This window comes from Chinchilla lanigera, unplaced genomic scaffold, assembly GCF_000276665.1.
Source record: "Chinchilla lanigera isolate Chin_1 unplaced genomic scaffold, ChiLan1.0 scaffold00049, whole genome shotgun sequence".
NCBI classification, from domain to species: domain Eukaryota; kingdom Metazoa; phylum Chordata; class Mammalia; order Rodentia; family Chinchillidae; genus Chinchilla; species Chinchilla lanigera.
The window spans coordinates 15,487,983-15,512,333 of NW_004955450.1; the positions used below are offsets into that span (position 1 = coordinate 15,487,983).

The 24,351-nt window shown below is 51.4% G+C and overlaps 1 protein-coding gene across 3 annotated transcripts in view; it reads left to right on the forward strand.

The window, feature by feature from the left end:
- The window catches only part of Myo1e (myosin IE), a 129,838-nt gene that overhangs the window by 66,140 nt on the left and 39,347 nt on the right, over positions 1 to 24,351 (forward strand). For all 3 annotated transcript variants that reach the window (XM_013518867.1, XM_013518868.1, XM_013518869.1), the window contains 11 exons: positions 387 to 476; positions 4,351 to 4,482; positions 6,904 to 7,038; positions 7,860 to 7,992; positions 12,951 to 13,147; positions 16,048 to 16,128; positions 16,454 to 16,540; positions 17,362 to 17,448; positions 18,447 to 18,614; positions 19,483 to 19,568; positions 21,488 to 21,569. In XM_013518867.1, the coding sequence (XP_013374321.1) occupies positions 387 to 476; positions 4,351 to 4,482; positions 6,904 to 7,038; positions 7,860 to 7,992; positions 12,951 to 13,147; positions 16,048 to 16,128; positions 16,454 to 16,540; positions 17,362 to 17,448; positions 18,447 to 18,614; positions 19,483 to 19,568; positions 21,488 to 21,569 (1,278 nt within the window). The remainder of the gene's footprint in view (positions 1 to 386; positions 477 to 4,350; positions 4,483 to 6,903; positions 7,039 to 7,859; positions 7,993 to 12,950; positions 13,148 to 16,047; positions 16,129 to 16,453; positions 16,541 to 17,361; positions 17,449 to 18,446; positions 18,615 to 19,482; positions 19,569 to 21,487; positions 21,570 to 24,351) is intronic.

Consider the following 24,351-nt stretch of genomic DNA (forward strand, 5'->3'; position numbering starts at 1 on the left):
TGAGCTAAAATCCCTAGCCCCTTTTTTGTTTTATTATAAGACAGGATCTCACTAACTCACTAGGGAGCCCAGGCTGGGTTCACACTTGGAATTGTCCTGCCTCAGCCTCTGGGAGTGCTGGGATTGCAGGTGCATACCTCCACACCTGGCTCTGCCAGGCGTGTTTATAGATCTTGATTTGCTGATGGCACCCTGGCTTCCAGGGATCTCAAATCAAGCCAGGCCATGTGGGAGACCCAGTCACACAACCCAGTCTGTAGCTGTGAAAGAAGCAATCCTCCAGAAGCCCCTAGGAACACTGCTTGGGGTGTCGCCCTCCTTGTTGGGGAGCCAGGACCTTGGGGAGAGTTTCCCACTCCTTCTGACCCCTCTCTCTGCTGTGACAGCACGTGAAGGACATCATCCTGCAGTCCAACCCGCTGCTGGAGGCCTTTGGGAATGCCAAGACCGTCCGCAACAACAACTCCAGCCGATTCGTAAGTCTGTTCCCGAGGAAGTCTCCTGGTTGCCAGGGTCGGCCTTCCGGGTGTCAGTCTGCCTCACAGAGGAAATGGGCACTGTTCCCAAATCAGGAGGCCCCTTGTCAGTTTTTATTTTTCAAAGCAGTGTGCTCTGGGTCTTCGATCTGTCCTTCAATGGAGTTATTTTTGAGCCCGGGATGCGCACAACGTATTCAGAAATACTTGCCCCTAGAGTTGCCTTACAGCAAATACAAATTGCTGGAAGTGGCAGCTCGGGTCCTTTGGACTGGGTACAGAGACAGCCAAGTGGATGGGCATCCGGGAGGGGGCAGTGTCCAGCGACGATTGTGCCCCTCGGAGCCCGCACGGTGGGTACCGTGGGCAGCAGACGCTCGGCCGGAGGGGCCCCTGGGACAGAGCCCTGTCCCCAGCACCATGCGCCCCTTTCTGTACACTCATCACACGACGCTGCCCAGGTGACAGGCCCGAGCCGCGCCCCGCGGGGCCTCCCCACTGACTGTCCCGCCCAGGGCGACAGTGCCCGACAGCGCGCGGTGGGTGTTCCGAGGGCCCGTCCCACCCGTCTTCTGTCTGGGGGCGTCCTGGTGGGGCACATTGGCACACAGGCAAGGATGGATATGAGAGGCATCCCTTGACAGAAAAGCCACACTTCCCGAGGAACAGATGCTCAGCCAGTAGCCGTGGCGTTTATAGATTTCACGTCTTAGTTCCACTGCAGATTACATCTGGCACCGCCGCACACAAGAAGCCATCTGTGAGGCTGATCTGGGCCACTTTTAAATAAACAGTAGAAATTTCAGAGAGAAACCGTTTATCTTCCATTCTTTATTTTGGAAGGCGGTGTCCACTCTAAAAGAAGTCTAGCTGTGCTCTGTGTGCCCACTGTCCGGCCCCAGACAGCAGTGTAACCCCCGCTTCACTGTCCGTGTTCCCCGGGGTCATTCGCATCAATATTCATCTGTCCGGCTCGCATTTTTCAGTTCATTGCCGAGGTGGTTTTGTCTTGAAGCTTCTAGGCAGTGAAGTAAAAATGAAGACGTGGGCTCGTTTTCCACTTGACCTTTTCCCGTAATTGTCATTGTAAATCTACCTGGTAAAAATAGACTCGTGCAAATTTAACCCTCTAGCTGCCTCTCTGCCTTTCTTGAAGGGCGGAAAGTTTACCAAATAAATTGTTCTTTATCCTTAGAGGATACTTCAGTCAGTTTCCTATAAATAATAAAAAACCCAGCATTTATTATTTATCTGATTACAAGATTTGGTACGACCTAATGGAAAGGTGGGAAACAGTACAGATGGGCAGTTCAGACTCGTTCATTCACCCACGTTCCCTCCCTCTGTCTCTGGCATACCTGATGGCATCAGAAGATACTCGCTAATAATACAAAAAATGTACATTTTTTAAAATACCATTTTCTGTCGCTCAGATGGGCCAACAGGAAGGAGATTGATAGTAGATACATTTTCCCAGAAGAACAACTTGACAATTTTTGGAGAGTAGGGGTGGGGGTTCCTGCGTTCAAACCCAGGGGTTCACACATGGTGAACATGAGCTCTACCACCGAGCTGCACCCTCAGCCCTGGGTAGTTTTATTAAAATTTAAAGTGGTCATTGTCTTCAACCCAATAATATTTTTAGTATAAATTCCCCAAGTTTCTTGTTGAATAACAACTTATTTAAAAAGATATTGGTAACATATAATTCAGTTTTTTAAAAAGGTTATAATACAGTATTTACAATATAGCCCCACTTTTATTTTAAAATGTGTACAGTTACGTGAGAATAGTTAAGGTGTACGTAAATCAAGGTTCACTGTTACAGTGATTATTTGGTCTGAGGAGATGGAAGGGGCCTTAAGGCTAGGGGTAATTTCACTTAAAAAAGTATATTCCTAATCATAAAAATTTACATATAATTTTAAATTTTATAACCCTTTTAAGATTTTAAAAACTATGAAATTTTTTTTTTTTTGGTTTTTCTCTGGTACCGGGAACCGAACTGACGACCTTGCGCTTGCCAGGCAGGCGCTTTTGCCGCTGAGCTAAATCCCCAGCCCCAACTATGACGTTTTTGAAGCAGTATTTTTATTTATTTATTTATTTTTGTCCTTTGAGACAGGGTCTTGCTTGTGCAGTTCAGGCCAGCTGTGAGCTCACTTTGTAGCGCAGACTGGTCTCAAACTCTCAGGGATGCTCCTGCCTCAGCCTCCTGAGTGCTGGGATTACAGGCGTGCACCACCTCGCCCAGCCAGAGCAGTATTTTAAGAGAATACAATGAATACCTGTTTACCTAGCACTCAGTCTAAGATATAAAACATTACCTAGCGTTGAAGCTTCTTTCCATTGAGTTACCAAATTTCCACTATACAGCAATCCTAAATTTCTGGATCTCGTTAGGAGTTTTAGCTCGGATGTGACAATTCGGAAGCGGGCATAAACGCCACAATACATCAGAGCAGCGGTTCTCAACCTGGCTGCATGTAGAAATTCCCCAGGCCCTTTTCAGAGCCCTGCAGGTCCGACCAAGGGTCCCCGAGGTTCTGACGAGCTTGATCCGGGTGGGCAGTCAGCTGCGCCCTGCCCTTCCCACTAACAGGGCTTGGGCGTCTGCCCCTTGGCGACACCTGCTGTTGCTGGGTTTGTGTCCTGTTTGTTTCTGTTTCCCCCAGCGGATGAGGAATGAGGCACTGCGGGTTCCTCCCGCAGCATATCAGAGGAAGGTGACGACCTGTGGCCTCCACGGGACGCCGTCTTGTCCTGCTCAGCGAGCTTTCCTCGGGACTGCTGTCCTTCGGGATGGCAGGCCTTGGCGGTCTTCTGTCTGCCGTGTGGGGGAGTTTATTTTGTGGGGGGTGGGGGAGCTGTCAGATTAACAAAGCAGACACCAGAAGTGGCCTCTGCAGTCTGACCCTGGGGTCGGCAGTCGCCCACCAGCGGGAGCACAGTGTGTGCCAGAGCAGAAGCCAGTAGTAAAGCAAAGTGCTTGTTTTGTCCTTAATGAGTTTATGTCCAGTCACCTACCTGAGCCCAGCTGGACTCAGCCCTAGGCTGGTGGACTGAGTCATGTGTTTGAGTTTTATAATATTAAATGGGGGCATGGTGAGCTGGCCGGACTCCCAGTTTGAAGGCTTAGGCCCCACAACTCACCAACAAGTTTTTCATCATTTAAATTCCCCGTCCTGGGCCCTGAGAGTGCTTAAGTTTCTGAGCACGAGGAAGACCCAAATTCTAATGAGGAAATAAAATGATTGTTAGCATAGCGACCTAGATGCCTTTTCCTATTCAGCTCCAGGGTTTTGTTCCCTACTAGCAGTCACCTAAAAAGCAGCCTTAGTAACGGTGGTGACATAAGTCCCCAGGCCCACAAGTAGCTGCCCAGGACTTTACTCAGAGCAAAGTGTTTTTCTTTTAGACAAGTGTTTTAGATGTCCAGGGGTGGGAGAAACTGTCGGCTTTTGCTCAATACCTTGAAATAAAGTCAGCCAGAAGGAGAATGTGCAGCCCTGCTCGGGGCCGCCTGGGTGCTGTCGCTGGACTGCGGAGGCCACGTGAGGCCACGCCGCGCTTCCCACCTTCCGGCTGAGAGGCAGCCTCCTCCTGGAAGAGACGGCCGAGAAACAGCGCGGCCCTTATTTAGTGTGGCTGGAGTGACTGAGCGTCTCTTCCATCTGGAATGGTGATCGCACAGAAGCTTGGGTTATTGTTTGAGAGAAAAAAAACGGGGATGTCTAGACCAGAATGAGGAATTATTCAGAACGCGTCTTTCATTAATGAATTTCCTTCAATTATGTACTCTATTCAAAGGCAGTTGGGAGCATTATGTTTTTTGTTTACCAGCCACTAACGGAAAGTCCTAACTTTCTTGCAGGGAAAATACTTTGAAATCCAGTTCAGTCCAGGTGGGGAGCCAGATGGTGGGAAGATCTCCAACTTCCTTCTGGAAAAGTCCAGGGTGGTGATGAGGAACCCTGGAGAGCGGAGTTTTCACATATTTTACCAGGTTCTCCTTTCATTTTTTCTTTCCCACTTGATATTACTTCTCTGTATTGCTTTAAATGCTGCTTTAGACAGTGTGCTCTCCCAAGCCAAGGAGGGCTTGCCGCTGTCCAAGTGCAGGTCGCCGTGCAGACAGCGAGTGTGAGGCTGTCCCTACCCTGAGGGGAATGTGTTCTCATTGGAGTGACAGACGCCCCAAAAGTTAAATAATCAAGACATTACTTCACAACAGAAGGAGCATTTGAGTCTTTGCCACGTAGGAATTCTTGTGTGGGGAGATTGGGGCTGGGTGGTCAGGGAGGAGGAGGAGATGCTAAGGAGGTGGCGAACCTTTTAGGGCCGTCAGTGATACACGCAGCCCACTGTGGCACGCGTGCCCCGTTCGCCACCACTGGCTTAGCTCCTTTAACACCAGCCAAGCAAGCGTCCGCTCGGAAGTCAGGGAGCGTCTGGGGCTCAGGCAGCGTGTGTGATGCCTTCAGGTGTGCTCCAGGCTGTCGAAAGCATGCCGTTGACCTGTCTAAAGACATATTCTAAGCATGTATGTAAAAGAAATGCCATATTCAGATTTCTAACGTTCGGGTTTACTTATGGATATTTTCACACCGGGGGTCCATGCTGGAATCTTCTTGACGATTGGCCTGGTGACTGTCTCTGTTTGGTTTGGTTTCCAGTTTGAAAACTGCTGGATTAAAAGGAAGTCAAGGGGCAACCCACTCGGGCCCCCTTCTGTCCCTCTGCTGGACAGAAGCTTCCTTTCCCTCAGTAAATATAGTCTGCTCTTAACGAGAACGTAAAAGGAAGTCGCACTGGAAGTAGTTCACATTCAGCTTTTCTATCAGGCAGACATCTCTGACAGCACCAGGGAATCTGTTGGTTGAAAAGTGTATAGGTGACCAAAAGCTCCTGTGAATTCTGTAACGCTTTACATTGTTTTAATCAAAGCAAACGTATGAATGAAGGAAACAAGTTGCGTGTGTCACACCACATTTGTTGAACACCAGACAGAAGTATGCAGTGGGTGGCAGGGCCCTGTTTACGCCTTCTGGTAGCCCTTGGCCTGTAGGTCAGGGACAGCAGTTCCCGACTCGGGCATAAAAGCAAAGCTGGAAGCTGGGAAGTGGACGAGCACAGAGAGCACAGGCCCTGGTATGGGGCCTGGGCTGTCTCCACATGCAGGGTGAGGGGCAGGAGCAGCTGTGAGGAGGAAGCCGTGGGTCCTGCCGTGTCCCCAGCCTGGGGACTGCATCGAGCATGCCAAGTTCACGGGGCAAGGTGGCTGGGCGTCTGGGATCTGGGGCCAAAGAACAAGCTATTGGATTTAGACTCTGCGGTGCAGGGGAGGGAGAAGTGAATGCGGGGGGTTAAGTCACGATGAGGAAGTAGATGGTGCGGCTTGAAGAAGTCAGAATCAAGGGTCAGCTTTTAACGCAGGCGAAAGGCAGCAAGGCTATAGACAGGAGAGTTGGAGGAAAGGACGCCGGAAGTGTGAATGAGCAGGACCACGCGAGGGAGGACCGGTCTTCAGACAGAAAAGAAACAGAGGAAGGCGCAGTGTAAAATGATTTTCTGCGGCGCGGGAGAAAGGCGAGGGAGCCTGGTGTCACTGGGTGACCCAGAACTTCTCAGGAATGCAGATGAGGCCACCTGTCCAGGGAGGGAGTCCAGGCTGGGAGGAGGAGCCGGACACTGAAGGGGCGTGCCTAGGAACTCACTGTTTTGCCAAATACTGCTGGGTCAGCGCCGTGGTGGGCTGGAGGTGCCTTTCACGGGCTGTGTGCGTCCCTCCCGACCTCTTCTGCAGCATTCTCTTGAAATTAGACCTGGTGGGAAGATTTACACCACCGATATTGGCAAACACTACAGACTTTTCTCCCAAGAGCTGGCTGTGAAACCTTTTTCAGCACACCATTGACTGCAGCCCTTTCAGAGGGTCGTGTCCAAGCCTGAGGCAGGGAGCAGGATTAAAACCAGAAGCCAAGGTGCAGGCACTGGAGGCTTCAGAGCACCAGAGAGCAGACCCCACAGCAGTTTGCAAATACACACCCTGTAGTGAGATGCAGGGGGCGGCGGGCTCCGCTTTATAAAGCTGAAATTCAGCTGGGCAGAGAAGTGAAGCAGCGGTGGTGTTTTTCTTTTCAGAGGGGTCACAGGTATAGCAGTTCACTTCCTGTCACTGGCAAGAGAAAACCCTCAGGTCTGGCAGGTCTTACCAGAATCAGCATTCGCAGACATGACTTGGGGCTACCGGAAGTCGAGTAGATATTCACAAGCCACTTCCTTTGTTTGGAGGCTGGGCCCACCCATGATTTTGGAAAACGAGGGTTAGAAGTCCTCCCCTCCCGGGCTGGGCCTGGAGGCGACAGGAACCAGGGTGACCGTGGGTGCCCCCAGTCACGGCTTGCACCGCATTCTCTTGCTGCAGCTGATCGAGGGCGCCTCTGCGGAGCAGAAGCACAGCCTGGGGATCACCAGCATGGACTATTACTACTACCTGAGCCTCTCGGGGTCCTACAAGGTCGATGACATCGATGACAAGCGGGAGTTCCAGGAAACCCTGGTGAGTGCCAGCGCTGGGCCAGGCAGGGATCGCTAAGTTGCTCGGGCTGCACTCGAGTTTTCCATCCTCCTGCCTCAGCCTCCCAAGTAGCTGAGGTGATAGGCGTGTGCCACCACAGCCGGCTTAATCAGCCATAGAAGTGTTGAAGAATTTGGCTGTAGGAGTCTTTTTCCAGCCGCGCCCCTCCCCTCCCCCCCGTTTCTTTGCCTGTGTTCTACCTCAGTATGTCCAGGTTAGAGCACAGTCCTCTTGCTTCACGCTGCCCTCAGTTCATGAACGTCGCCGTACAGATTGAGAAACTAGTCGTCCCGCAAGGAACAGTTCCCGTGAGTTGGCGCAGGTCGGGAGGAGGCCATTAAATGGCTGCATCGGCTCCGTCCTCTGAGGGAGCCCCAGCCAGCCCTTCCCTCGGCCCAGGTCCAGAGCTCAGGGGCACCCGTCCCTGTGAGGGGGCCTGAGGTTTGCGATCTCAGCGGACAGGGTATTCAGCCAGTGTCCGCAGAGCGCTCCTCCGCAAAGGCACCGGGAAAGCCTGAATGTGCGTCGGGGTCCTGTGCAGTGGCCCCCGGCCCTCTGCCCCACATCGGGGTTCAGCCGTCCAAGACTCACACGTTTCGGCTGCTTTTAGCAAGTTTAATAGGCCTCAGAAGCAGCTTTCTCATGGCCCTGTGGTCAGTGCCGCACCATGAGGGGTCTTCCCACGGCCGTGCGGACCAAGCCATGTGCACAGCGGCTCTCGGGCCCGGTCGGTGCCTTGGCTTCTTGCTGTGTGCTTGAGGCTCCCGCCCTGCGTGTCTGGATAACCTAGGTCTCCCTTCCAGCACGCCATGAATGTGATCGGCATCTTCGCAGAAGAGCAGACGCTGGTGCTGCAGATTGTGGCCGGGATCCTCCACCTGGGCAACATCAGCTTCAAAGAAGTGGGCAACTACGCGGCCGTGGAGAGCGAAGAGTGTGCGTAGACGGGCCTGCCCGCTGGGGGCGGGAGAGGCGGGTGGGCTCGCCCGCTGTCAGCTGCTCGAGCCGGCCCTTAGCGCAGCTCGGCTCTCAGGTTGCGGGGCAGAGGTGGAAAGTCTCGTGTGTCCCGCTGTGACAGCAGCATGGCCTCAGGAAAGAGGGGACCTGTTCTGTGCTGCTGTGCCCGTCCCTGCCAGCGCCTCACGGCCCGCCCCGTAGGCGCTCAGTGCAATCCTTCCCAGTCACCACCAAGCTTAGAGGCATCTGGCGGATTGTGCGTTGAGGTTTAAAGACAAAGATGTAGCAATGAAGAGGAATGGTTTAAAAACTCAGGAGATGCGCCTCTTACTGAATCCTTCCCCGTGACCCGTCTTGTTATAGTGGTCTGCATTTCCCTCAGGGTTCTGCAGAGCAAGCTGTAGGATACACGTCCACGTGGACAGCCCGCGGGTTCCCAGTTTGCCCCGTGGACTGTGTTAAACGAGGTTTCTGAACACAGAGAAGAGTGGACTTCGTACAGCCACATTGCCTTTAATGACCACTTCTCAGGCATTCAGACCCTCAAGACCTAAGTGGTCATTTTCGCTCTCTGAGAAGAAATCTGGGCGCTGCCGGCAGAGATGGTCTGGTTCCCTGTGCCCGCCGCGATCTACCACAAATGCCCCGACGCGTGACTTCAGCTCCAGGGCGGGGGCTGCTTTTCTGACGGTTCTCGGAACCCACACATCCTCTAACCACCCAGGAAGGCATTTCTTCCTTCTCAGCATTCTTCGGGGATGACAGATTTAGATACTGGGTAATAAATAGTATCCTACTCATTGCTGACAATGCACTGGGAACATTTCCATTCCAAATAAGGTTCTTTTTTAATGTTTTTTGTTTTCTTTTCTCATAAAAGAAGGAAGTTCTGCCAGCATCTAACATCTAGCTGATAAAGACAAATTAAGTTTACCAGGGAAAGGGGTAGAAAACAGTAAATATACAGGGTGTCTTAATGCCTAGAAATATGACCTTTAATAATCATGGTAAAATAACAGTGTTTGTAGACTTTACAGACTTTTACCTTGACATTTGGCAAATTCACATCAGTGTCCATGGAACCCTTCAGACATAAGCAGGGATAATGGCTCAGTAACAGTCCGGCTTGCAGTGTCTGTGGAATTAGCCTGGGTATCTCTTGCCTGTTGGGCGGTAGAAGCCTTCATCCTCTCTGTGCTTGAGAGTAAAGTCGTGACGCAGACCAGCAGGCGCGCCCCGGGGTGTCTGTGCGGGTGTCTCAGTGCTCGTCAACATCTGGGGCCAGAAGCCACAGCTGCCAGAGGGTTAAGGCCCAGACCCTCAACGGCTTGTGATATCCCCAGCCAGAGCTGGTGGAGCAGCAGAGATCAGACGGGCTGAGCTGGACGCCAAGTAGGGCTAGCAAAGATCTGCACCCCGCCGGTAGTTTTCTTCTGTCAGTTCAGTTCTGTTCTTTTCGCTGGCTTGGTCATGGATTAACACGGTCGTGTTGGGTATCCCGTGAACTCCTCTCACCCCGGCAGTGACCAGGGTTCCCAGGGTTGTGTGTTCCCGGCAACCACACACACCCATTCCGTCCCCGTGTTTGTGGAGTGAGAGTGTAGCACAGTGTTGTACAGTTGCTTTTTCACGTGGCATCGTAGCTCAGATCATTTTACATCAGTTCAGAGGACTGTCACCCTTTCATAGCTCCTTAGCTTTCCAGTGCTGGGCTGCCTTTGGTATTTTTCTTTTTTTTTTTTTTTAACCTGTTCCTTTGTTGCCAAGTATCTTGATGATCTCTGATCTTCTGATGTTCCGAATGCACACGACAGAGAGAAGTAACCTTTGGCTCCTTCATCCTGCTCGTGTCTGAGTCTGTCTGTGGAGTAAATGTGTAGAGGAAGTGCTGCCTGTGCTTTTTGTAATCACAGAAAGTGCCTTTCGCTGGCTATGTTAAGTGAGGCGGCTGGCCTTTTAAGGAAAATAGCCATTTATGTAACTAATGGAGGAAAGAACTTCGCTAATCAATCTTTCATGTTGCCGAGAAGCCAGTCTAATTTCAACTGAGGCACTTACGTGGCTGTCAGCATCAATATGGTAAAGGGGCAGACTTGGGAAACCAGTTTTGCTTGAAAGGCATTAAATATCGAACTAATCTACAATAGAAATTCCATCGAAGGACAAAATGCCATTTGAATAATAAAGAGGAATAAAATACACAAGTGGCAGCTCCCTTCCTTTGCCCCATGATGAGTGGATTACAGATGAGCCGTGTTTACCTCACCATTTGTGTTTCAACCATAAACAAGGAGTTTTATATTGCTGCATCTTTTTGGTTTTCCTGTCTTCACTATAGTTCAGATGTTAATACAAAAATGAAGCCTAACTTTGCCCTGTCATTTACCACAGTAATACAAACCTCCATACACACGCTTAAACATTACTTTTTGGTGGATGCTGTTTATCTGGCTCTCTCTCTCTACACCAGAGTTACACCCCCATTTTTAAATTAATCGTTCCTTCGCTCCTCAGCTTTCCCAGGCTACCAGGGTGGGGTCGAAGCTCCTATCCGGCTGTGGTCGTGCACACTCACGGAAGGGCACAGCCTGAAGGAAGACCCCATACGCAGCCCTATAATTTCCACACCAGGGCAGGCACTGAAGAACACAGGAGGTGGTAAAAGCTGGTGGTTGGAAAACAGGGCGCGGAGTTTTTCCCACCCAAGGGCTGCTTCCCCTCTGGTCAGCCCAGCTGTTTCCAGCCCTGAATCCTGGCCAGATTCCATGCCTTGTTTTTTGAGTACCCGCAGTCCTTGGGCTCTGCCTTCTTCTGCTGGACCAGTGCAGAGATGGAAGTGTATGTAGCCTGAGTCTTTTTTTTTTTTTTTGGTTTTTCTCCGGTACCAGGAACCGAACTCATGACCTTGCGCTTGCCAGGCAGGCGCTTTTGCCGCTGAGCTAAATCCCCAGCCCCTGTAGCCTGAGTCTTTGACAGTCTCCTCTGTCTCTATTTTGTTTTTTTTCTTTTTTTAAAATTTTATTTTAAAAAGAAAAAAATTTAAAACAGGATAGTAGGAGAATAACAATGACTAATACATTACATATTGTTATCTTTAAATTAGTTACTCAGAGTACAAGATATAGGCACTTAATTGTCCAAGCAGTATTAGCACAGACCTTTCTTTTCAGTGAGTTGAGAAATTAGTAGTGTCACTACTTTAGCTTGTGTGTGTGTGTATGTGTGTGTGTGTGTGTGTGTTGTGTATTTGTGTAGTTGTTTTGTTTTCCTTTCCCTTCTTTTCCCCTTTCCCCCACCCCAGGTCCTCCTTCCTTGCAAACAGTTCTGTTTCTTCCCTTTTCACCTCTGTCTATTTTGTGTCAAGGACTCTTAGCCCCGCTGTTTCACTTTTAGCTAAGATCATAAAGATAATGACATAAACAGTTGTACCAGACAACTGTGCCCGCCATTTTGGCATGGTTAGGATTCCATATTTCCAAAACAAATTTACACGGTTTGGGAGGATTCCATATTTACAGCACAAATAAACCGGGGCTGATTCTTCATTGTGTAATCTCCCCGCTGTATAGTTCCTGTGGACAGTGAGTGGAGCCTGGTGGATAAACACTGAGCCATGGACGGTGGGGTCCGCGACATGTAGCGAAAGTGGCCCTCCCTGAGGCTGGTGGAGATAACCTGCTTGGTAGTGAAGGCCTCTTCGATCTGGGATAGTTCGGCCAGTGTCTCTTGCTTCTCCCCACAGCCCTACTAATGTCCTTATACTGTGCAAGGGAAGTTTCAGCTCAGTGGAAGACACACCCAGATCCCTGGACCTGTATATACCCTGAAAACCAGCAGGGTATCAGTGGCCATGAGCAGATCAGCACGTTCGGTTTGGTTCGTAGCTTTTGAGAGCATTTTTGTGAAACGCTCCTGCAGAGGACAAACACCTTGTTCTGGCTCTGTGCTTTGCAGATTGCATTGGCTGACTGACTCTCCTTGGAGGGTGTACACTGAGAAATGCCAGCCTATTACATCCTAACACCATCTGTGCGATCCAGACAGATTATCCTTAAATGGGAGGCTTGTGAATTTTGAGCATTATCATAAGGTCTTTAACGCAATCCTTTTACCAGAGAGTTTCGGTAAAGCTTTATGGAGAGAAAGAAGACTCATCTGCAAGCTCAGAATTTTCATTTGGAAAATCTTCCGTACTGGAAGAATCTGTTCTTTCATACCGAAGAACTTATCCGTGCAGACGCTCCCCAGCCCCTCAGGCCTGGCTCAGGCGCCCACCTTCCTTGGACCTCCCCAGCGGGGAGTAAATGTGCCAAGTTCCTCCAGACCTCGACTGTCTACATCAAGTATTCAGTTTTTAGGATGGCCTGATAAATTGTTTGCAACTCATCTAGATTGTTTCCAAGATTTCTTACGTATTTCGTACCCTTCCTTTTCTTTGTAGTAACCCTACAGAAGGTAAATGCTTGATTAAAAGATGATTGCAGAATTGTCAATTCAGTCAGAACAGGTACTTCCAGGTTTCAGAAATGCTCCCTGTTGCATCAAAAAGGAAGAAAATTACATGTGGAGCCCCCCCCAAATGGTTTTTGATAGAGTCCCTGCCAAGCTGCCTTGGAGACATGTCCATTTTAGGCATTTCTCTGTCACCTGGGGAGGCGGGGTCGGCCGCACCCTTGTTGGCTCTCTGACCCGTGTGGTTGGAAATCCCAGTGGTCACAGGAAGGGATGGATGGACGTAATAGGACAGTTGGGAAGAACAAAGCAGGTGGGCGTGTGTGGGATTAGTGCCTTCCCCCGAGGGGCAGTTCTGAGGATGGTGCCCTGAAGATGGTGTGTGTATCTGGACACACACACACACACACACACACAGGCGGGTGCGGCCACCTCTGTCGGAGGGAACTGTCGCAGTTCTGAAAGACCACCCGTTTGCTCTGCAGTTCTGGCCTTTCCTGCGTATCTGCTGGGCATAAACCAGGACCGGCTGAAGGAGAAGCTGACCAGCCGGCAGATGGACAGCAAGTGGGGGGGCAAGTCAGAGTCCATCCACGTGACCCTCAACGTGGAGCAGGCCTGCTACACCAGGGACGCGCTCGCCAAGGCCCTGCACTCCCGCGTCTTCGACTTCCTGGTGGATGTAAGTAGTGGGGAGGGCACGTGGCCGGCGCCAGCTTCTAGCCATGAAGAGGGTGGCTGCTGAAGAGCCGCTTTCATGCTTGGGCTCGTCCCTCCTAGGCCTTACCTCCTCCCATCCCCTCCTCGCACTGCCCCTGTGGGTCCTCTCTCCAAGTCTGCAGGACACATTAGCTAACGTGATACGGCAGCAGCTTCTTCTGGATCGCACACATAGTTCAGCCAGAGCTGCTGACCAGGAACAGAGGAGATCGCGGTGCCGGTGTTTCTTAACCTCTGTGCCTGGAGGCGTGGTGGTGGTGTATTTGTCACACGCTGCTAAGTAACAAGTTACTCCAAAACAGTGACTTCCAACAATCAGAATTTCTTTTTCTCACAGTCTCTGAGTCAGACGTTTGATCAGCTTAGCTCAGCCGTCTGACTCGAGGACAGGGATTCTGTGGAGATGCTGGGGAGACATGCGGTCAGCCCGCGCCTTGACCGTGGCGGACGGGGTGGCGAAAGTGGCACCCTGTCCGTCCACGTGCAGCTAGCAGCAGGAGGCCTCGATTCCTTCTGTCTCCGTGGGCTGCTTGGTGACCCTCGCAGGCTGGCGGTGGGTTCCTCAGAGTGATCTAAAACAGCGTGTGAGCAACAGGCCACAAGATTTTCATGCCTGGTCTTGGATCTACCTACAGTGGAACCTCAGTTCACAAACACTTGTGTTTGCAAAAAAAAACATTTGGTTCCCAAACAGAATCGTTTGGCAAAATTTTGGTTTTGTTGGCAAATTCTGCATCCAGTGACGAGCATGGCCGTGGCCCTCTTTCCTGCACGGGGCCGCCTTTTCTGGCATCCTGGAACGAATGAAGTTCGTGAACCCAGTGCCACTCCATTGACTCTGCCATATTCGGTCTATAGGAGCAAGTCAGGACGTGCTTCCCCTGGAGGAGAGGAGAACTAGGCTCCATCTTTGAAAGGGAAGACTATCAAAGACTTTGAATTTATTTTAAACCTACCTACCACAGATGTTTGGTGTTTGGGCATAATTATACGCACATGCTCATGTATGTGCATATAGTATATATAAATGTATATGACATCTCCATTCTGAAATGTAGCCTTTCAGCTCTGCAGAGCTGACAGTACAACCTTTGTTAATCACTGTAGCCCCAAAAGGCTCTGATAGCACTTAAATCCATATGTGCCAGATACTAAGTATTTTAGAACAAAAAAAATCACATTTAATTCTTACATCAGCTCTGCAGCTTAGATACCACCCGTTTTTCCAATAAGTCAAGTGAGACAAAGAGAAGTTAAAGAATTCAGCTTATGCCGTATTGCTACCGTACGTCTGTTCTCAGAGAACCTAAATTCCTAGCTATTCTGCTCTTCTGGGCTTTAGCGATCACATTAGGAGGAGCCCCCAGGGGACCCTGCGCAAGGCCAGCAGCAAAGCCCTTCGCTGTAGGGACGGTGAGCCTGAATCCCCGCAGTGACAGCTGCAAAGCTTAGGTGTGGCTGGGGTGTTGTTGGGCAGGGCAGGACAGGTGCCTGTCCCCTGTGATGCTTACAGGTACTTCAGGGTAGGACTTCTTGGCAAGTCAGGGCCCCGTGTTAGTTCTCCCAGATGCCTTTTTTCTGAGAGGGAAACCTCAGGCCTGCTGCATGTTGGTGGATTTCCCAAACCCCCAGAACAAGAGGGCGGTGGGAACTGGGACTAGAACCCACAGCTCTCGTCTCTGTTCAGGGCACCTTCCAGCGCTGGACTTCTGCCTTCCTCCCTATCGTCCCTCAGCGTCTCCGTGGTAAGAGTGGATGGATGCCTGTGTAACTGACACTAATTCAAGCTGGTGTTTGTTTACGAGGCACTTCCCGGGCGCGAGGCACCGGGCTTGGTGTCGTATATCACTACCCGTGAGCTCACAAACGATGTGTCGTGTTCTCTGCGTGGAAAACGCGTCTGGTGTTTCAACATTCAGAGACTCACCACCTCCAGGAGTTTTCCTCCTGGGTTTGGCCCTTGGCCTCTCTCACCGACGCCCTCTGCTCTGTCCCTCCCCGCTGTCATCCAGTCCGTTCCATTGTGTTGCATGGGCTTTTCTCACCGTGATCAGGAATCCACGTTTAGGCGTCACGCTGCTTAATTTTGGTCCCAGGCGTAGCTTCTTGCCCCGTGCAGTCGTAGGCATCCGCCTGGAAGATGGAGATAATGACGGTGTTGCCGCGGTTCCGGGAATTACGCGGAGCACACGGAGCAGTAGCACGGAGAGCTCTCAGCAAAGCCGGGCAGAGGTGAAGGTTAAATCCATGTAAGCTGCTCCTGATAGCAGTTTTAACATAATTGCTGTTACTATCTGTGGACAGCTCCTCTTCTCCGTAAGCTCCAAGGCACAGGGACTGCCTCGTCCTCGGCACCCTGGCACACCGTATGTGATCACGAAGAAGCTGCCAGATGGGGGACATCGGAAGTGACATTTCCACGCTTTGTAACAGTGGCTCTTTGTGGGAACTAGGTTTCACTTCCGTCCTGCGAGGTGCCATTTTCCTCTAATTCTCAAGGCGTCTTCCACAGAGAGCGTGATCAGGAGGGCAGGTATGGGTAGAAAAAAGTAAAAAAGAATTCAAGCAATATAAAGAAAGACTTCCTGAGAGAAGCTAACTCTGCCGGAAATTAATGGTTCTCATCATAAAACATTTTTTTTTCCCACTGCAATCCTTCTTTGGAAGCCAGTGGTTTTGCAGAGCGCATGACGATGCGCTGAGACCGTCCTAAAGCGCACACCGCCTGTCGTCTCACTGTCCTGTTTGTAGCCGGGGTTGTGCTGCGCGGTGTCCATGTGTGCTCCTCCCCCGCCCCACGCCCCTCGACCGGCTCCCCTTCGGGGAGGGTGAGTTAACTGCCTGCTGTTTTCTCTCCCTCAGTCCATCAACAAAGCCATGGAAAAGGACCATGAAGAATACAACATCGGGGTCCTGGACATCTATGGCTTTGAGATATTCCAGGTAAGGCCAGTTTGAATAACATCGGTGATGCCAGAAGGTGATGCATTTCACCTGGTCTGCTGGAAATAGTTCTAGGCAGTAGGAAAGAAAAAAGAAAGAAAAGAAAATGCCAGTCTGGCTCAAGTTTGCCTTCACAGGTTCTTCATGTACCTTTACCAAATTTGTCTCTCCTGAACATAAATTACACTTTTTTTCTACGGATGGAAGCACCCAGTGTTTTTGTTAAAGCTTTTCACGTGGAGGTGTTTCATGAAATCACTAAGAAATGACTTCTAAACAATTTTCCAAAATGATTACAGGGAAGTATCTTTTCTTTTTCTTCCAGAAAAATGGCTTTGAACAGTTCTGCATCAATTTTGTTAATGAAAAATTACAGCAGATTTTTATTGAACTGACATTAAAGGCAGAACAGGTAAGCAGCCCCTCTTTCTCTGTACTGCTCTATTTCTGATTTGTCTAAAAGGTATAGATTCCTCTTTCGATAACAGACTCGGATTTCAGTCTCGTATTAGGAAACATACCTCATAAAGTCATGCAGGAAAACCATATGCCACTGCGGCATTTGAGGCTCCTGAAATATAAATACCATCTGCCGCGTTTTCTTTCTCCTGCGGCGTGCTGCTGTGAGGTCGGGCTAATGACTGGCTGTTTTTACTACTCTGTGATTCACTGACCGAGTGGGAAATAGGGCCCCTTTGCCATCCCACCGTCTGTGCGTGTGTGGTGCTGCGACCACAGCGAGGGAGTAGCTCGTCGAAGTGAGGAAGCCTGTTTTGTTAGTTCAGATGCTACTCTGTACTGTTGTCCTACATTACAATCAAGAGGTTTTGTTTTGCTTTAGACTGGACTTAATAAGTTAACCTGTACAAGTTGTCGGTTTTTTTCGTCAAAAACAGTTGTGTGGGCCTGCTATGATTAGCACTTGGGAGGCTGAGGCAGGAGGATTGCTGTGACTTGGAGGCCAGCCTGCACTACAGAGAGAGACCTTATCTCAGAGAGAGAGAGAGAGAGAGAGACAGAGAAAAAGGAAGAGAAAGAAACGAACAATAGTTGTATGGTAGCAGTTTGGTACGGTTTAAACTAAATAGGAAAATCACTAAGCTGTGCAATGTTCTTTTCCTGTCACCTCTCAGAAAAAAAGAAGCCAAGTCCCTGGTCTTGGTCGCAGGGGTTCGGTTTGTGCCCCACCACCCGCCAGGGTGATTCACGTTGGTTTCTGGTTTCCGCCTGCAGGAAGAGTATGTCCAGGAGGGGATACGGTGGACGCCCATCGAGTACTTCAATAACAAAATCGTGTGTGACCTCATAGAGAACAAAGTTGTAAGTACTTACTTGGTGTGTCTCTCTGGTCCCGGCTCACAGATGTACTTAAGTAGGTTTTTGTTCTCTCTGTAATTGTTTTAGAACAAGCAAAGTAACTACTGTAATTTGCAGAGAATTGTAACAGTTGCATTTGTTTTGTGTGTGTGTGTGTATGTGAAACTAGAACAGTCGGGCTTTTTTTCCTTATAGTAAATATGAGCAAGGGGGTGAGTAAAATGTCACTGTCGCTGGGTGTAGTGGTGCACGCCTGTAATCCTAGCATTTGGGAGGCTGAGGCAGGAGGATCACTTCAAGTTTGAGGCCAGCCTGGGCTACATAGTGAGTTCAAGACCAGCCTGACCTGCGTAGTGAGACCCTGCCTCAAAAAGACCAAAAAAAAAAAAAAGTCACTGTCAATGGAAGTAGTCCTTGAGCCAGAGGAGAACTGTTACAGTGAGGGCCTACCCTGGACAGAGCCGTGCAGTGGGCCCTGCCTTCTGATTCAGTTATTACAGCTTCTAGGCCTGTGGCCCTCAGAAATGAGTTAAAAGAAAATAAAAGTGATGGAGGTGGGGACTTCTAAAGGACCGGTTCTCCCTCTAAAAGCCGAAAGCTGGAAAGAGTGAAGGCATCCAAGACAACTTGGTCATTAAGTGAGCTGCAGGATGTCAGCAGGGAAATAAGGAGGAAAACCATATGAAACTCTGGGGCTGTTATAAAATAGCGCCGTGCTCCGCACCACAGCGGAACACACAGACCTGCGGAGCTGTGTGCTTGAGTCCGTGTGAGGGGCGGGCAGAAGGAGACCCTGAGGACCCGAATCAGGTCAGGGGAAATGTCTCTGGCTTACCAGTCGGCCCACTGGGAGGAGGAGTGAGGGGGTAATGGCCTTGAGTGCGTTAGATCTTGCCCGTGCCGCGTTTGGTCTCCAAGCAGTGTCTGCCCCAGGAAGGGAGCCAGGAGGCGCTGTTCTGGAAGAGTCACTGACTGGGCCTTCTCCTTCTCGGTGCCTGCAGAACCCTCCCGGGATCATGAGCATTCTGGATGACGTGTGCGCCACCATGCACGCGGTGGGCGAGGGCGCCGACCAGACGCTGCTGCAGAAGCTGCAGATGCAGATCGGGAACCACGAGCACTTCAACAGCTGGAACCAAGGCTTCATCATCCACCACTACGCGGGGAAGGTCAGGCCCGGGCCGGGGCCCGCAGGGGAGGGGAGTAGCTGGGGAAGGCCTAGCCGGGCCCAGGCTTTGGGTCCGAGATCCATTTACTCATGGGACAAGAGAGAGTCCTGTGCATATTCCCCACTGGACTGCATTCATTCAACACACAGGACCCAGGAGGCATTTGAGGAGGAAAAACAAAACACTGTGTGTACTACGCGAATCTTTAAAGCGTGAATCACCCTGGTGCATAGAGTTTCTGCTAGAGGGGTGGGTTTTTGTCTTGCCCTGGCACTCGTGGCCTGCTGTGCCCCCTGGGAGTGTAAATCAGGACCAAGGGCTCGCTGTTGTGTGTCCTCATAAAGTGCGTGAGCGGTGGGTGACTTCTGGGCCAGGTGTGTGCGTAAGCTGAGAGCGTGGCTTTACAGGCTTCCGGTCCTGTGCAAGTCACTGGGCTCGTCTTTCATCCTGGCTGGTCTCTGGATAACCAGGGCCCCTTAGCATGAGTTGCTGCCCAGATTTCTGCAAATCTGATAACCATTTCTGGAGAAAATTGCTAAGCTTCAGAAGCCGTGGCCCATCCCAGTGGATGGAGGAGCTTGAGGAGTTTCATTTTGTCTTAGCTGAAATTTAGGAAAAGCAGGAAGCTCATTGCTTAGACAGCCGTGGGTCCACTGAGAGCTGGCGTCCTGGTCACAAATGCTCTGGGCACTGGGCAGCATCTGCTGGCCATCACCAGCTAACTTAGCCTTTGGGGGACAGTGCATGGTAGAATCCCAAACACTGCCTTTGGAGGTAAAACCCGTTCCGGTGGGTGGCCGTCCACACCCGGATTCTACCTGAGGAAGTGTGTAACGGGCCCCGTCCGGTTTCTCTCCGTTCCTGGCAGGTGTCCTACGACATGGACGGCTTCTGTGAAAGGAACCGGGACGTGCTTTTCATGGACCTGATCGAACTCATGCAGAGCAGCGAGCTGTGAGTGTCTCCCCTCCTCTGACGCTGCGTGGGGTTCAGGGGTGCAGGGCCAGAGCTAGCGTGGCGTTTGAATGGGTGGCACTTTGCTCCTTTGGACTGTTGAGTCGAGTATGGTTTTGACTGTTCGGTGCCTCAAAACTGCGTTTCTTGCTCCAATCTCAGCCTCTCCCCGTGCCCCTGACACTCTCTGTTCACAACTTCCCAGTGCCAGCTGTATGCCTGGCAGCACCGCGCTCGTCCTGTTACTAGGGAGAGCTAGCTGACTGTAGTGGAACTGGGCTGGGAGGGCGCTTTCTGGCCATCTAAGTATGAGTGGTCTGGTTCTGTGACTCTTCGTTCAAAGAGCAAAGGTAAACGAATTTTCCGCCGTCACTTCATGGCTAATGGCTTAACACGACCCACGTTAACCCGAGTCCCCGTCGCACTTGGGGACTCAGGAACCCTAGGCCTCCCAGGTGCTGTCTGAGCTACAGGACAGGAATATCGGGGAGTCCCTCCCACAGGTCGCAGGGCACCCGAGGAAGAGCTTGGCGTCCTCCCTCCTCTTGTCCCTGCAGAGCTTCCTGAGAGCCTGGTCTCCCACACGGGGGTGTCACCCGGGCTTCTGCGTCTCAGAGTTCTTAGAGTTCCCTCGAGGTCGGGGTGCTCTCCCGACTCTGTTGATTCGCTGTCACAGCGTCCAGGTTGACCTCGCTCCTCAACAGCAGCAGTCCTGGTAACTTTCTCAGAAAACCCTGGCTCCTGTGAGAGGAACGCTGGCTTTTCAGGCCCGGGTCAGAAGCCTCCGCTGCCTTTGCCTCCCCGCCTGCCGCTCGGGTCCTCCCCGCTCGGCTCCTGTTTCTTCGAACTCGCAGCGGCTCTGCTGTGATGTGGGCTCTGTCTTCATTCGCCACACAGAATGCAACGCGCTCTGCTCTAGAAAGGGCAGGGCGGCCGCAGCGCCCGGCTTGTGGGTTTCCGAGCAGCCAGGTGAACGCCTGCTTCCAGAAATTGTTCTGAGTTCCTTAAATACCTGCCAAGTTCGAGAGCTGCCGATGGTCCCACATAAATGCCCGCTGGGTAGATGCGGCATGCTGTTCTGTTAATGAGTTTGCTGCAGAGCAAAAAAAATCTATAATTACGTCTGGCCAAGTTAAAAGTAGGTTGCTGGAGAGACTTCCTGGAAACTCAAGATGCCCTGAATATCATGAGTTGGAGTGTGAGCGTCAGGTCGCCGGGTTACGTGGATCACTTCCTTTACTCAGCCAGGGAGTAAATACGTATCACGCACCTTCTGGGTGCAGCCTCCAGGCACGGGGCACTGCGGTGCCTGTGACGTCCTCCCTGTCCCGCGCACTGTGAGACAGACGGGTCAGCACCGGCAGCTCGGTGGAGCTGGGAGTGAAGCGTTCGCAGCGATGCCGTACGAGAATTGCTCGTCTCAGAAGCAGTCCGTCACTGTTTTCTGTGTGGGGAGGACGACAGACTACTGCGGGCATCTAGTGAGCAGAGGTCCCCTGTGCAGGACAGTACCACGGCCCACCCTGGCGAACGGTTGTCCAGCTGGGACCCCGTTCGCCCAGGCTCAGAGCTGCGCTCCGCACTCGCAGCTGTGTGCTGGACCCCACACACTTCCTCAGCCTGAGCTCCGGCCGCCCTGCCGTCTCAGGGGCCCATGGCGGCCCTCTCCCTTGTGTCCGTTCCACTGAGCAGGGATGTTTGAAGGCAGAGTGTTAAAGCATTTCTCAGGCAAAGACTCTGAGATGCTGGTACCCGGGACTTTGTCTTTGCGTCTTCTGTCTGTGAGTCACTGCTCAAGCCGCATCCCTGGCTCCTCCTGTGGGTCAAACGGCCTTTGCACAGCCGAGAAAGCCAGAGGAGCAGGCTTTCTGCCCCCGGTGCTGGCACGTCACTAACTCTCTCTCTTTGTCCTCTGCCAGGCCGTTTATAAAGTCTTTATTTCCTGAAAATCTGCAAGCTGACAAGAAAGGACGCCCAACTACTGCTGGAAGCAAAATAAAGGTTAGTTCTATTTGGGGAAGTTTATAGATTCTTCTGAGATCGAGGGCTCCCTGGCGGAGGTTGGTATGCTTGCAGAGATACCCACAAGGACGAGCGCCGCTCGTAAAAAGGTCACAGGGTGTAGCTGCATTTGCCGTGACTGTTCTGAAACCCCAAATGGATCTTAAGTACCTCAGAGTTTAATAGTCGGCAGATGATAATCAGCTGCTCTCTAAGAGGAAATGGCTTTAAACCAATCTGGAAGAACTTACGTTAAACTCGCAGAGAAATTTCATAGTTTGGAGCCATGTTTTGGATACTGAGGACACTTTTCCAAGCCAGGCCCCAAACCTGCCCAACCGTAGAACACAACTTGCCTGAAATTCGGCTTCATTTTGTAGGGACAAATTATGCGTCCCTCCTCGCCGGGTCTGGCTGTGACATGTCTCAAAGCCAGAAGGAATTCTCCGTGTTTTCAGGGTCCCTCGTGGGCAGAGCGCTGTATCTGAGCCGTGGTGTGGTGAAATTCATTTCCCCAAATTGCATTCTGTGCGGAGAAGTTGTGCCAAGTGTAACTGAGACATAGTCGCTGAAGAATTTTCTTAAAAACCATACCAGTTAGAGTAGGGCTTTGGTGGTTCATTATCCAGTTCAGAAGCCCAGGCTTTGACTCTCGGGTGATTGCCGGCTTGTCACTTAACTCCAGAGCCTCTGCTGCACATTCGGAAGCTGGAGATCGTAGGGTCTGTCTAAGGGGCTGTCGTGGTGCTTAAACTCAGTAATCCCTCAAGAGCATCTAACAGAGCGCCTGAAACAGTTCTGCACAAAATGCTGATTACTTTCTTACATTCTGCCCTACACACACACACACACACACACACACACACACACACACACACACACACACCCTGTGCTTGTTCGGCTGCTAAACCCTGCGTGCACACTTTCCCATGCACCGGCGGGGTCCTGCTGGATTGTCCACTCCCCCCCCCGTGTGCAGATCCGCCAGGTACCGCTCACCGTGCCGTTCTGGAACACCCAGCCTCGTGGACATCACGAGTGTCACTGCCTGTTCTCTTTCCAGGCTGTCTCTCCTCCAAGTCCTTCATACGTGGAGCCTGCCTTCCTGGGGGCAGAAACCCTGGCAAGAAAAAAAGAAGCAATCAGTGAAAGATCGTAGCAGTCAAATTCCAATCAGGTGGCATGTTTGGGTTTTGTGGAAGAGGTCAGCTCCAAGCTGCTCTTGTGATTTGTGAGGGTTTTTTATTTGTTTTTGTATTCTTTTTTTTGAAGACCAAGTCTCAGCATCTCGCTGTGTTGCCCAGGTGGGCCCTGGACTCCCGGGCTCAACTGATGCCCCTGCTTCGGTCTCTGAGTAGCTGGGACTGCAGGTGTGTGCCACTGTGCCCGACTTCGCAAGTGGGGCTCTGAGCTGGCACACAGCACTGGCATGAGGAGCTCTTGTCCAAAGAGCTGGTGAAATGTAGCCGGTCCACGGTGGTCACCAGGTTAAGTTCTGTGGAGCAGAGGGTTGAGGGCATTTTTGTGAGGCTTGGATGTTAACGTCCATGTGATGTGTGTGACTCATGCCCTCACTTCGGGGTTCTGGGTGAGGATTAGCTCTGGACGGGAGCATCTGGTCATGAGACTGTCACATTCAGACCCAGAGGCCCGGATCACCAGGGTTACGATGACTCACTTTCGAGTGGTCTGGCTTACAGACTGCACAGAGGAACGTGGGTCAGATAGGGATCTTTCCTCCTTTGAAAATTTGTTCCCTGCCCTTTCTTCCCATCTGCCTCCAGGGTGACAGAAGTTGGGCCATTTCCTAGGGAGGTCAGCTGAAGCCAGCCAGCTTAGGTTAGGGGGGCGGAGTGTGGCCCTCACCCCCGCCAGCCTCTTCGGTGAGCTGTGTGTCCCTGTGTCTGCCCCGGGGTCAGCCAGGAACGGAAGCCCCCACCCCCAGGGGGCCACACAGGGAGCCATGCCCCGGCCTGTCGTACCCTCCGTCACCACAGCGTTCCGCAGACATCCCCAAGTGGCCAGGGTGCGTGCGCAGGACATGCCCGCGTTCCTTGAAGAAAGACTAAATTTATACTCAAGGTGGTTTTAGTGCTAGGTGTTTCGCACTGTCGTTGTTTAGAAAAGGAAAGGTGGTGTATGCTGTAGGTTCTAGAGGGTTTCGGCGGCAGAATGTTCACTTGGTGGCACTCCCACCAACTCCCTCCATGCCTCTGTCAGGAAGGAGAGTAGCACTGTGGTTGAGAGACACAGGCTTGGGTTCAAGTCTTACCTCTGCTGCTTACTAATGGTGTCATCTCAAGCAATCCCCGTTTTTTCACAAAACAGGAAAAACAGTGGTAGCTGTCACAGGGTTGGTGTGAGGTGGGTGGGATAACCTGAGATAACCCGCGTCCCCTTACGATGCACGGTCAGTTACTGATGTCCCGTGACCATTCTGGCCCAGGAAGAACTGTCCTCAAGTGGCACAAAACTAAAGTCACAGTCGCCTTTGCGTGCTTATTCTATGCTGCTAAATGTTTAGGACTCAAGGAAATTAAAAGCTTTAATCAAATAGAAGATGAGAATCCAAAGTTAAAAGTTAACAGGTTCAGTTTGGAGACGTAAGGCTTCTGCAGTCCCTGTGCAACCTGACCTCCCTGTTGCAAAGATCATCAGATGTGTTTTGGGGGGCAAGCGACACCATCGCAGAGGACCAGAGGCCGGCCGCTCCCTCCGCGGGCTTTGCCTTGGCCGGGCCACCTCCGCAGCTCGCCCTCCATGTAGGCATTGCAGAGAACGC